The sequence below is a fragment of the Prionailurus viverrinus genome, chromosome B2 (assembly GCF_022837055.1).
Source record: "Prionailurus viverrinus isolate Anna chromosome B2, UM_Priviv_1.0, whole genome shotgun sequence".
Lineage (NCBI taxonomy): Eukaryota > Metazoa > Chordata > Mammalia > Carnivora > Felidae > Prionailurus > Prionailurus viverrinus.
Window position 1 is genome coordinate 33,662,520 of NC_062565.1, and position 13,999 is coordinate 33,676,518.

Below are 13,999 nucleotides of genomic sequence, written 5' to 3' on the forward strand. Positions count from 1 at the left end.
GTCACCTGCTTAGAGAGGTATTTCCTGAGTCTTAGAGTGCCCGATCTGCTTCCTTTGTTTCTTTATGGCACTTACCATTACCTGCCACCATATTTCTATTTATTTGCTCACTCTCCCTCCCTCTAGAGTTCTGGGTCCATGAAGGCAGAGACTTTGTCTTTTCTCATTTGCATTTCCAGGCCCTGGAACAGTGCCCGGCATGTAGGGGGCACACTTAACTTAGCTGTTGAATACATGCCCAAATAGCCCTGCGAGCAGACCCTCAGTCAGCACCTGCCTCACTGTATAGAGTAGGCTGTGTCTGTATGGCTGGCCTATTCATCTTCATCACTACCTCTAGATCCAGCATGCCACCTGCCATGGATCAATGTATAGTCAGTTTTTAAATGAATGGAGAGAGGCATTTGAGGTGGGATTCAAAAGCCACAGGTTCTCATCAGTTACCAATATCGTTACTTTAAAAAAATATATTTATTTAATTGGTTAATCTCTGCAGCCAACATGGGGCTCAAACTCTCAACCCCTGAGGTCAAGAGTCGCATGCTCTTCGGACTGAGCCGGCCAGGCGCCCTTCCAATGTCTTGAGATGCCATCTCCAATTTGGGTGTTTCTGAGTCACAGAAGGCAAGGCTTGCTGTGCTCTGGCATCATGTCCATGTGGTTGGGTTGCTGTGACACGTCTTAGGCTTCTCAACCCTAATGCAATTAAACTGGTTCAAACCAGTTTAGTTCTAGTTTCCATGAGCCATTTAAGCCCCGAGGAACCTATCACAGTAGAATTTACAGATGCAGAGAAAGATCTGGAGGATTAAGTGACTTGTCATTGCAACTGGCAGTGGTAGAGGCAAGTTTTGAATAACTTAGGTGGGCTAACTATGGAGCCTCAGCTTTTCACCTGGGTTGTGCAGTTGCTTCATGCCGGATTGCTAGGACTCCTCTAAGACCCATCAAGGATACTGCGACGGTTTGTTCTACAAGTCAAAGGCAGCCATTGCATTTCTGTACGATCTATATAGGTTAAACTTTAAGAATCTCCTGGACCGTTTTTCGCCCCCTCTGGTTTTCTTGGCGTGTTTTATTTTGCCTTTGTTTGTTGGTGAGCAGCCCTTTGGTACTTAATGTCTTAGAAAAACCTAACAGGACAGCTGTGATAGAGAGGAAGACCCAGATTGTAAATAGCTCTTTTCTTGGGCTGCCAAAAAGGAAGACACTTGGGTGGAGGGGGTTGTTACCATCCTGTTTGAAGCTAAAATTCTAAGCAGAGAGATTACAGTTCTCTGTTTTCGTTTAGGTTTTATTTAATATAGCCCCCATCTCCTCAGATTTCTAGATGGGCATTTAGACAAAATGCTAGTTAGAGAAAAAACAGGGGAGGGGCGGAAGACCTTACTAGTTGGAAATGTTGCCGCTGAATGCAGGAAAGTCCTTATCTTTCTTCCTTGTCTTCTTAAATTGTATTGAGGGAGTTCTAGTGCTAGTATAGGACACCCAAGCTTAATCACCTCTAAACCGAGACATAGAGGTGAAAGTTAGAAAGAGAAAGAGCATGCTCAGTCCTGCCTTTTTTGTTAAAAGGGAGGGCAGTTTTGGGGCACCCGGGTGGCTCAGTTAGTTAAGCGTCCGACCTCAGCTCAGGTCATGATCTCACAGTTTGTGAGTTCGAGCCCCACGTCGGGCTCTGTGCTGACAGCTCAGAGCCTGGAGCCCACTTTGGATTCTGTGTCCCTTTCTCTCTGCTTCCCCCCTGCTCACACTCTGTCTCTCTCTCCTTCAAAAAAACATTTTTTTTTTAAAGCAAGGGCAGTTTAAAGCTTAGTTCTCAGGTCACTTTAGGACCTGGATTGAGATCGTTGACGAACTGGCACATTCCTGAGGGGGTCTGAGGAGCTGACAAACCTGTGCTCCTTACTGCCTGGCCCATTATTGGTATTTTCTTTTTTCCAGCCCTGTTGCTTTATTCCAGTCGTCTTGCTGTCGGATTATTATTCCAGCCTTGTACTGATGCATCTTTACCTCATCCTGTCATCCCAGTTAGATCGTCAAGTCCTTGTTTGGCCAAATGGCAAGAACTCTATAAATGGGAGTTTTGGATCTGCCACTGATTTGGGGCAAACAAGTTGTTTTTTGATTCTTAGGTGTCACCTGTGTTTTAATGGAATGATGATGTGTTGTCTGGTGGGTCAGTTTGAAAATAAGTATGAGAACCATACCTCTTAGGTTTTCCAGACCCATTTCATTTACTGCCGTCCTCACCGTTGTCAGGCATAGGCATACAGTTTTCGGTTTAGAAAATAAGGTTATCGTACATGGGTGACAAAGAGGTATGATTGCTTTTAACTCTTTGTTTGGAAGTTCCTGTAGGAATCCAAGCTTAATGGAGGATGGGGGTTACCAGGATGTACCTCAGGCTCCTGACCTTGTCACAGCATCCTTAATTGACAACGAACAAATAACTTAGATATCAAAGCATGTGTATCTTCTCTTTTCACTGAAAATGTATCTCAAGGCTTTAAACCTAATATAGACATGCCCATTCAAGCGGCCCAGATCACATATGTTCAACCGTTTATTATTAACAGTTGGATGTTTTTCTTGGTTTTCTTTTCCCTATGCATAGATTCTTTCCCCTCTTTCTTTTAAAAAATTATTATAAAAATACATGAATGCATTCTCATTGGGTTTTAAACAGTGTGGTAGAATACAGAGCAGAATGTGAGAGTCCCTCCTCATCACCTGTAGGTTCCCCCAGCACACATTTCCTTTCCCAGAGGGAACCACTGTCAACACTTGGCGAGCCCTCTTCACATCACCATCCATCGTGTGTACGTGTACATACACATTGCTAAAGCAGGGGCTCATGTTTTGTGTACTACACGATGCCTTCTTTTTTTTCACATTCCCCTAACACAGTGTATCTTGGGAAATCTTTCCATGTGAGGACACTTCGGTCCAACTTGTTTTCTTTCCTTTGTTGTTACTGTTAATGGTTATATAATTCTTCGTATGGGCACACCTGAGATTTAACTGCCCACCTACTGATGGACATGAAGTTTTTAGTTTTCACTCTGGTGGTGAAGCAGAGTCCTGTACAAGCATGTGTCTTTGTGCATGTGTACAAGTGTTTCTGTTGAATGGTTGCCAGGAAGTGGAAATGCTGGCTCAGAGTGAATGCCTATTTTTGGTTTGGTGGATCCTGCCAATTGTCTTCCCGAAGGAATTCACCAATTCAAACTCATACCAGTGGTATAGAAGAGTGCTTGTTTTCCTGATCTTTATAAACACTTTGTTTTCATTTTTGTCAGTCTGATTGGCGAAAAGTAGTGTATGTTTATTTTACTTTCTTTTATTTCAAAAAATTTTATTTTTAAGTAATCTCTGCACCCAGTGTGGGGCTTGAACTCACAGCCCCAAGATCAAGGGTCGCATGCTCCCCTGACCAAGCCAGCCAGACACCCCAGTGTGTGATTATTTTAATTTCATTCTTCCAGGCTCTGCCTCTGTAGAGCTGACCTTGTCTGATTTCTGCTTTTTAGGAATTCTCAACATTGTCAGTTACTTGATGAATCTTTTCTTATTTTCTTGTGTGACTCTGTTTGTCTATTACCCGTCTGTGGTGTAGGGGTAGGACTCGTTTCTGTACTTCATAGAACTTTAGACAGGAGATGGAGTAAACTTATGCATTGAATCCACTATCCTGATTAGTTTCGCTTATAGATTCTTTCTATACAGTATTAACCACTTTGTTTCTTTTTCTGTCTTTAACATTATATGATCATCTCTTTTCTTTTTTTGTTTTTAATTTTTTTTTAATGTTTTATTTATTTTTGAGACAGAGAGAGACAGAGCATGACCAGGGGAGGGTCAGAGAGAGAGGGAGACACAGAACCCGAAGCAGGCTCCAGGCTCTGAGCTGTCAGCACAGAGCCCGACGTGGGGCTCGAACTCACGAACTGTGAGATCATGACCTGAGCTGAAGTCGGACGCTTAACCGACTGAGCCACCCAGGCGCCCCTCATCTCTTTTCTTATTACATAGCAATATGAGCATATAAATATGGTGTTCTACTCTGTACTATAGTTCTTCATCATAATAATTTCTCTATTGATGGACTGTTGGGCTATTTCCAAAATTGTATTGTTATAAGTAATGCAGCCTCCAACATCTGAGCATAAAGTCTTTGGGCCCAGATGGTTTTACTGGTGATTCTTTATCATTTTAGTGCTCTATGCCAGTGATTCCTAAATACAGAAGTGGGTAGATAGCTGCCCAGCTGATCTGTGAGCCAAGCCTAACACCTGTCCCATCTAGTAGGAATAACACAAAAAGCAGAAACTTTAGATCAGCCTCATTTATGCATGCAGTTGTGAAAATCCTAAGTAAAATACTCTCAAGTAGATACTCTTAAGTACAGTTCACTAAGGTGGACATAATGGATAATGGCCAAGTAAGTTTTATTGCAGAAATGAAAGAAAGGCTCATTATTAGGAAACATATTGATAATAGCATATTAGTTGGTTAAATGTGAAAAACTGTGATTATTTTCACCGATGCAGAAAATGCATTTAAATTAAACAGTTATTTAAAAAAAAAAAATTTTTTTTTAAAGTAATCTCTGCACCCAACATAGGTCTCGAACTCACAACCCCGAGATCAAGAGCTGCATGCTCCACCAACTGAGCCAGCCAGGTGGCCCTAAACAACTAATTTTAATAACATTTTTAGAAGGAAAAAAAAAAATAACATACTTTCTTTACATGTTAGAGTCATACAGACTACCAACGATAGAGGCATTCTCATTAAAAGCAAGGACAAAACAAGGCAGCCCTCTACTATTTAATATTATTTTAGTAGCTCTGGCCAGTGGAGTAAGGTGTGAAACAGAAGTACGAGTTAAGGCTTTGAGGATTAAGTAAGATGACATTGCAGCCTTCCTAGTGCAGTATTTCTGATTCAAATAAGGCATTCACATTACAGATTTTGTTGTTATTCTTCTTTTTAGCAATAAGACCTTCACAAAGGAAAGACCAGTTGTCTCTTGCGTCTTAACACATGTGTCTTGGTGCTTTTATTAATGTGGGTTCTTTCATCTTGGTTCTTGCTGGATTATCCGTAGGTCTGTATTGAGTCTGTCTTGAGTCTTCAGTCCCCAGCTTAGAGGTGGGTGTCCAGTACCTCTGACTGGCTGAATGGTTGGTTCAGTGATACTTTTGATGGCCTTTTAATGAACTGTTCTTACAATCCTGGAAGTATTCAGAGGCATGATTCCCAGACTGTGTGAATAATGTAGTTAAACGTGAGAAGGGTACATGGGGCACCTGGCTGGCTTAATCGGTAGAGCATGAGACTCTTGCTCTTGGGGTTGTGTGTTCAAGCCCCATGTTGGGAATAGAGTTTACTTCAAAAAAAAAAAAAAAAAGTAACACTTCAATGACTTATCATAGAGCAGAAATGACTTATCATAGAGCAGAGTTCAAACATATGCCAGAAGGGAAAATGGATTCAATTTTTAAAAATAATAAATGTAAAAACGATGAGAAGGGTACAGAAGAGCAAGCTCTTAAATGATGACACTGTTGTCTTGACACCTGACTCCGCAAATGATCGTGTATCCTCAGTGCTGTGCACTTCTGTTGTAAATAGCCTCTGTCCTTTATTGGGAATCATGTGACTGTAACTAGTTTGGTTAAACACCGCAGAGAATTATTTTCTAAGTAGCTAGCTGGCTCTAAACTTTTTTTTTTTCCTTTACTTCCTCTATAGCATCTGGAGGGGGCCAAACGTGAACTGTGTTGACAGCACTGGGTACACACCTCTACACCATGCTGCTTTGAATGGCCATAAGTAAGTATTTTTTGCTACATTCCTACCCGACCCTTCAGAACCCAGGCTTTTGGATTGTCTTTTTTGATTCCTATAAAGGATCACTAAGCCATAGTGTTGAGGAACAGGGAAAAACAAACTAAATTTAGTGTATCCAGAATTCCCAAGTCTCTCTTCAGTGTATAATTTAGGCATCCTTCTCTACTCCACCCCCAAAAAACTCCAACCAAAGGTTAAGTTTTACCTTTTTCTTCTCTTTGTCCTTTTCTGTTTTGAAATGGTGCAGTCCCACACAATGACCTGAATATGAGGGTCACATTTGGGGCAGCCAGGTCATAAAGGGGCTGGGTAATCTGTTAGGTAACCAGTACCTTTGTAAACTGAAAATAGATTGGCTGGTCCCTTCTGCTAAAGGAGTTAGTTATTTATTTACTCTGTCTTCTTGCCTGCCATTCTTGCCTCATAAAGTAGGCCTGGTAGACAACAGGAACCATTCTTAAGGGGAAAGGTACATAAACCATATGGCCTATTTAATTCTCTTAGGTATTGGTAGTAGTTGTTGAGGGGAGGGTTTGTGCATCAGGTTTTATGGAGGAGCTGTGCTTCAGGGGGAGTCTGAGAGAAGATGACATAGGTTCAAATGGTTTGGCAGCCTTTCCCAGAGGGCACTGCCTTTCAAGTGAGAGAGAATGTGACGGCTCAGCCCCGGGGCGGGCACAGTAGTGGATGCAGTGAGTAGATCGGCCAGGATGTGGAAGAATGGAAACCAAAGTGTAACAGAACAGAGGGTGTTATAGAGATTCTGAGGCTTCATACTCCAGGAGATAAGAAGTAGAGGTTCAGTTTTTATGAGGAGGGATTATTGGAACCATTTTAGATTTTGCTGAGCAAGGAGCAGGGCCCTCACCACCTTGAGGTATTCTGTAACACCTGTGTGATATTTGGCCCAGCCTAATTGACTCTGATGTGCCAAAAACAGGTGATGATCGTTCCCTTGTACATTACACTTTTCTAAAGTATATTGAACGTGATCATTATGTCTTTTCTGTAGCTGTCTTAGACAAAGCTGACAGTAACTCTGTGGAACCCCCTGCCCCCATAACTAGTGGGGTGACCTGAATTAAAGTGAATCTTGAACTTAAGTGACTGCAACTTGTTAGCCAAGTTTCTCTCCAGATGCCGTTGTTATTTACAGTGGGGGTTTTCTTTGACCTCGTGTGCATGGGGGTAATTCTACATTTGCATCAGCTTGATTAACAGTGTCACCAAGAAGAAAGCCAAGTCCTTCTTCTTTGACGTATCAAATGATACCAGATGTGTCTGGTTTATGTTCACAACAACTTTAATTCTGCTCTGCCTGTCTGCTTTTAGCTCCCGCATCACTAAATGCTCTGAATAATGTGAATAATGATATTTGTCTTGCACGACTACTTTTATGTAAATTTTATCCCTGAATGCTGTTTAAACATCACAAACAAGGAAACATTGCAAGGTTTATTAGACAATGGGGCCAGATGTTTTCAGAATAATGGAGTATAGGTGGATTGTCTAGAAAGCCTAGATAGATGGGGAGGTGATGAGTCATTGTAGTTCAGCTGAAGGTGTTTCAGCCTCGTATCAGCAGCTGTACAAGTAGCTCATGGCATAAAAGGAAGAGACTGGGTGATGAGCTCAGGTAGAGAGAGGGCAGCCACGTGAGAGAATATCTGTGAAAGGGCTTTGTGCTGCACAAATGTAAAGAGCTGTTGGTTCTGCAAACTCATGATTGATTTTTGCCTTCTAGGGATGTGGTTGAGGTTCTTCTGAGGAATGACGCGCTGACCAACGTGGCCGATTCTAAAGGCTGTTACCCTCTGCACTTGGCAGCCTGGAAAGGAGATGCCCAGATAGTGCGGTTGCTCATCCATCAAGGGCCCTCACACACCAGAGTCAATGAGCAGGTCGGAAGGAAGAGAAGCGTTCTTCCATTCAGCTACAGCCTGACGTTGGCCCCAGCACTGTTTCAGTTCCCATAGTGTGTACAGCTCAGGCAACCAGCTCTTCCAGGCCCCACAAATGGTTCCCCTCCTGCCAGCACCACTTCTCCCAATGCATCAGGGGGATCTTACACCCCCGAGGATGTACTTCACACGCGTTTGAATCGTGCAGATTTGGTGTAGTGCTATAAAAATAAAAATCTAAACACCTCCTGTGCAAAATCGGAAATAATGCAAATCCTGCGAAATTGTTTCGAGGCCATTCCAAACTGGCAGGCTCAATTAATTATGAGTTGTGCTTATGCCATCAACACGGCAGTGCAACTCTAGCCGGTACACAGCAGTCAGTCTGCCGCATGTGCTTCAGTACTGTGTGAACCTGGCTGCTGTTTTACCTACATCAGAACTGGCAGAGGTGGAAGGCCTCGTGCCGGTGCTGAAAAAGGAGCTCACAAAAACATCTGAGTGGAGGTCAGAGGTGATTCAACAGAATGGAAACTAGTTACGTGAGGTCCCATAATGTGGATTTAAGAGTGGCCATGCTTTGACAAAGCAGAGATCATTCTTAGAAAATAAAAAAGTTGTACTTGCATTATGCAAGTTCTAGACAGTCCTCTCATAAAATACCGTTTCTTGTAGTTCGGATGTGAGAGTGTGTGTCCATTTGAGAGGAGACGGGCTTTCCCTGTGTGACAAGCCATTCTGGTTTCCTGTCTGCTCTGAACTGAAGCAGGTTCTTTTCCTGGTTGCTTGAATGGGAGAGATGCTACTCCTCTCAGGAAGCTCAGGACTATTTGCCTAATGACTTTGCTGAGAGGAGGTTGTTAAATTACCTATAGAATTAGATCAGGGTTGTTCCTCAAAAAATAAGAAACCATTCTTGCGAGCCTATCTATCAGCAAAGCTCTGCATATTCTCAGGGAGCTGTTAAGAGCTTGACTTCGACTCAGAGAAGGGCAGCTCCACTCTGAGGTTTGAGAAAATTAAAGCGATGCTCCCAAATCTCTCAATTTGGAGATTGCACGTGTGTAGCTGTTCATCAGCTTCCCTTTCCCCTTTTAGGCTGAATTTTCTGGATAGGTGAGCAACAGAAATTTAAGATCATCAATGAGGATGTTTGTTTTCTAACATTAGGAATGAAAATTGTCTCTAGAATTGCCTCTTTAGAAGCCAAATGCAGTTTTACTCCTCCTGGCTAAAGTGATTGTAATTTCTCTTATCTGGAGGAAATTTACAAGGAAGTTTGCTTTTAACTAATATTCCTCAATGTTGAAAAATCTAGTCACCCATTAAAGTCCTTCCCATTTAAGAAATTTTCGGCAACCATTTCTAATCCTGTCTTTGCTCACTTTTGCCTTGGAACACAGCTGCTTGGATTTTTGAGCCACTTGAGTGTGCTAGCTTGTCCTGCTCACAGCTGCCTCCCGCCTGGAGTATCCGTTGATAGGTGGGACACCAGCCCGGTGTTTTGAGTATCTGGCAGGCAGGTGGGTGGGGCAGGGATTGGGCAAGATGTCTGCAGTAGTTTGAAGGACCTAATGGATCTAGGTCATAGTACCACATTGATTTATTTAAAAGCCATTAATGTGGTTCCAGTTGGTTGCTTGGATAAGAGGGGGTGATGTGTGCTGTGCCCTTAAGGCTGCCTTCCCCATTAACTTCCTTTCCAAGCACCCAGAAGGCACATCCAAGTTGTTCTTGTGTTGGGCCCCCTCAGGGCTGGGCATTGCTTTGATGTATTTCATCCACTTTATCATCACATTTTCTTTTCCTCTCCTTTTTATAGAATGCTCTTGAGATCAAAGAATTCAAAAAGTACGGCCCCTTTGACCCTTATATCAATGCCAAGGTGTGTACTTTGCTGCCAGGATTTCTCTGCATCATTTCTCCAAGCTGCACCCCCTCTTTGGTCCTCTCTGGCTTCCACTCTTATCCACTCAGGCTCCTCATCGTCTCCCTGACTTTGTCTGCTTCAGCCCATCTGCTTTTGGCTTGTCTGGGAATGGGAAATTGCAACTTCAGTGGGTTTTGGTTTTATTTTTAAAACCCATGCTAATTCTGGAAAGGTTGGGTGATTTTCCCGGAATGTCTGAAAAGCTTAGAAATGGCCAAAATGGGAAAATAGAAGGAACCATATTATATGCATAATTCATCATTGTGATTGCTAAAATCATTTAAATTCAAAAATGAATTCAAAATTCAATGACAAGATGTCAAATACATTAGCTTACTTTATAACAAGCACAGAAAATGATTAAATTGTACTTGTTAGATGAAAAAAATTTTCAGTCTGTTTTCTCTCTTTGTTTTGAAGTGGAATCTCATTTTCAGTAGCTGGTAGTGGAGATGTTGGGGACAGGGGCACAGTGACTCCATTTTACTCTTAAAAGCTATCGCAACTCCTTCCTCGTTTCCTTGAGTTTGTGCATTTCTGCCTGGGACTTTAAAGCCTCAGTTGCTTCTCCCCAGCCATTAGCTTCTCTCGCTGCTTGGTCATTCTTGGCTGTTGGAAGGGCTCCAAAATAGGAAATGAAGTCGCAGGGCTAAGCAGGACACTGGCCTCGAGTCTCCCTCCTGTGAGGCCAGGGCGAGTAATGGTTCGGTATGCTTGGTGATGAACTGCCCGGCCCCTCCGGCCCTCACCACTTCGGGAGGCAGAGCTTGTGGGTTGGTGATGGTGAGCCTCTCTCCGTGCTCTCACCTGCTGGTTTTGAGCCGAGTTTTCATTCAGGTGAGGTTTGCTTTTTGGCATCAGTCTGGAGTTTGGCTGAGTCAGTGCATTATTCACAGTAGCTGCCTTTCACTTGATCTGAATACAATAGCCTCAGGGAAGGGAAACATAAGGTACTTCTGTACATTTCCAATGCAAGGCAGATATTCTTTGAGAAATACTGATTTAGCAAACAAAGCTCCCTGTGGGCTGGATCCAGGCAGCCTCTATGGGCCATTTTCTTCAGCTGTTGGACCTTGATGGTGGAGAAGCAGCATTTGATCTGGAGTAGTGGAACACCTTAGCTTTTGTTTGGCCCACTGTCTCTAAATTCTGCTTTCTAATTTTCAAAATAGGAAGGTGCCCTATCATAGTTTTTTTCTTGTTTTGGACATGGTATAGTAGAGAAAACTCTGAAGGGTCAAGGTCATAATCTTTCAAGTCAGACCTGACTTTGAATTCCGTGCTGCCACTTACTGGTTTTGTTGACTTAAATAAGTTACTTAATTTCTGTGAGTCTCAGTGTCCTCTTCTGTAAAGTTGGGTATACCATCTACCTTGCTGGATTGTTTGGGAGTTTAAGTAAGATAATGTATACTAAGTAAAACTATCTGGTAACTAGTAATATTCTGAAACGGCACTTTGGAATTTATTCTTTGTTACTCATGGATTGATGCTTAATGAAACATCACTCAGTCTCTTCAGGGTTTTGTCTTGTGGTGAGGCACCTTGAAGTGACTGTTTTCCCACCCAGTGGTTAGTTCAGTTAGCTTTTATAAAACTCTGATTAAAGGGTAAGTCTTTGGTTCTTGAAAGCACATTTTCTTATCCCTTGATTTCCCACACATAAAAGAAAATTGGTCTAAATGGAATAAGAACATAACTTCTCTTTTTGGAAATACTGGCCTTTGCCTCCCTCCCCCCCACCCCCGCCCAAGGGCCAGATGATGTGTACTGCATTAAGGGATAAAGCTGTTTGGGGTTTGCTACGAATGCAAACTCTCCTTGAGCTAGTTTAAATCTAACCTCCCTGGCTCTTTTCCTGGTTCAGTGGGATTTTATTGACCTGGATTGTGTCTGGGAATTGTTTTGTGGAAGTACATTTGTGTGCGAAGTCTCATCAGACACCTGTAGAAATTAAGAAGTCTCAGGTGCCTTTCCTGGGAGCAGAAGTAGTTTTCATGAGGTTTCATCTTCCTCTTCGACATAGGGAGCCTTTCCTTTTTCAGCAAGTCAGCATAAACCAGTCCAGAATGTAGGTCATCCTTAGCAGGTAGAACTATTAAAATTGTTCATTTGCTCCTTTTTTAAAAAAATTTTTTTTCAACGTTTTTATTTATTTTTGGGACAGAGAGAGACAGAGCATGAACGGGGGAGGGGCAGAGAGAGAGGGAGACACAGAATCGGAAGCAGGCTCCAGGCTCCGAGCCATCAGCCCAGAGCCTGACGCGGGGCTCGAACTTACGGACCGCGAGACCGTGACCTGGCTGAAGTCGGACGCTTAACTGACTGCGCCACCCAGGCGCCCCTCATTTGCTCCTTTTAAAGCAACTTTAACTTAATCTGAGTATCATAAGGTGAGCAACAGTCAAATTAGTTTTAGGATAGGTCTGTTTTTCTGTACACTTAAAAATAATTGAGTTTTAGAGCCGGAAGAGACCCGGAAGTTGTCTCGACCAGTTGTCTTCACATTCTGATCAGCTTGTCTGATTGCATCTGAATCACCTAGCAAGCTTTTAGAAAACTTTTTGTCTTGAAAAAAACATTTCAACTTATAAAACATTGCCACAAGCTGCATTATACTCCTCAGCTAAATTCACCAATTTTTAACATTTTGTCACATTTGCATGCACATTTTCTCTCTCTCAAATATATATGTATATTGTTGCTGTAGTTGATGAGTTGATATTTAGTCATGGACATCATGACCCTTTAACCCCACATACTTCAGCCTGTATTTCCTAAAAAAATAAGGGCATTCACTTGTATAACCACAGTACAGTTGTTAAATTCAGCAAATTCAACTTCGATACAATCATGGTATCTGATACTGAATCTGTGTTCATATTTCACCAGTTCCCTCAATAATGTCCTTTACAGCAATTTTTTTTCCTGGTCCAGGATCCAGTCCAGGATCATACATAATCTGGAACAATGCTTCAGTCCTTCTTAGCCTTTCACGACATGGACTTTTTTTGAACTGCAAACATTACATCCCTGGGCGGGACCAAAGCACCTACCTTTTAGTTAATAGCCGAACACACTAACCCATTGCCCAGAGACCTGTGTGACATTGACAGTTCTGAAGAATATAGACCAGTCATTTTGTAGACTTTCCCTCAGTTTTCATTTGTCTCCTATTTCCTCATGACTAGATTCAAGCTATATACAGTTTTAGCAGGAATGCCACGGGAGTGATGTTATATTCTTTCCTTTGTAGTGCTTCACGTCACAAGGTGCATGGTGTCAGTTTATCTCACTTTTTATGATGATAGATGATTGCTTGGTCAAGTTGGCGCCTGCTAGGTTGGTAAGCTTTTTAATAATAGTTTCCTCGGCTTCACCCTCCGAGGTGCTACCTTGGCAAGTCTGGGGTGGGACTTAGTTACTTCTAAGCTCCCATGTAATTCCAGAACGAAGCCAGTTGGAGAAGCCCTGATCTAGGCCAACTTGCCATCCAGAGCAGAAATCCTTTTCTCTCACCTGAAAGATGAGTCATCTACCCCTTGTTTTATTTGTTTGTTTGTATGTTTCTCTTGGTAACAGACCTACTACTTGGCTGCCTCTTTTTGGATGCCACTGATGTTTGGTTTCTTATGCTTGGCTGATAACTGTCTTCCTAAACCTTCCATCTGTCTGTCAGAGTTCTGCCTTCCAGAGCCCTACAGAGTAAACCTAGCTCTTCTTCCATGGGGACTCAATTCTCATGTTTGTCCTGTGTCTTCTAAATCTCAATAGGCTCAGTTTGTCCTTCTGTTCCAATTTTGGTCTATTTCTGGGACCTATACCATTGTTGCTATGGAGAGCTGAAGCTTAGGTGTTTCTAACTTAAGTATCTATCAACCATGGACAAGAGTACAGTTGGGCTGTAGTCTAAGCACTGGGAAGTGATGGCTTGGAATAGTTCAAGAGGAGAAAAGCCGTGGAAATGTTTCTATATAGTTTTCTGCTGCTTGTAGTTTATGTGTATGTTATGTAGATGGCACATAAACATAATGGATTTACACATTAAATGGGGTCTCCATATGTAAAGGGTATTGGGATCTTTTTTCTTAGAGATACTGAGTATAGCAAGGGGAAATGAGAATGAGTCTCAAGATGGGCAGGAATGGAGAGTTTGTGCAAAGACTTTGGGGGAAAATTGGGGTGTTTGATCTTAGTCTCCTTTCTCAGTCCAAATACATAGTAACAGGATTCTGGGAACTCTGAGTGTGTGAGATGCTCCGAGTGTGAAAGAGAAGGATTCCAGGTCTTTAGGAGTCTGTGCTCTCCT

General features: G+C 42.4%; 1 protein-coding gene across 8 annotated transcripts in view; it reads left to right on the forward strand.

Moving 5' to 3' along the window:
• Positions 1-13,999, forward strand: part of ANKS1A (ankyrin repeat and sterile alpha motif domain containing 1A) — a 180,361-nt gene that overhangs the window by 64,191 nt on the left and 102,171 nt on the right. For 4 of the 8 annotated variants that reach the window (XM_047860139.1, XM_047860138.1, XM_047860142.1 and 1 more), the window contains exons 2-4: positions 5,761-5,841; positions 7,604-7,760; positions 9,583-9,645. In XM_047860139.1, coding sequence (XP_047716095.1) covers positions 5,761-5,841; positions 7,604-7,760; positions 9,583-9,645 — 301 coding nt within the window. Of the gene's footprint in view, positions 1-5,760; positions 5,842-6,247; positions 6,329-6,394; positions 6,552-7,603; positions 7,761-9,582; positions 9,646-13,999 lie in introns of those variants that run through there. The other 4 variants (XM_047860140.1, XM_047860144.1, XM_047860145.1 and 1 more) reach the window with 3 other exon arrangements.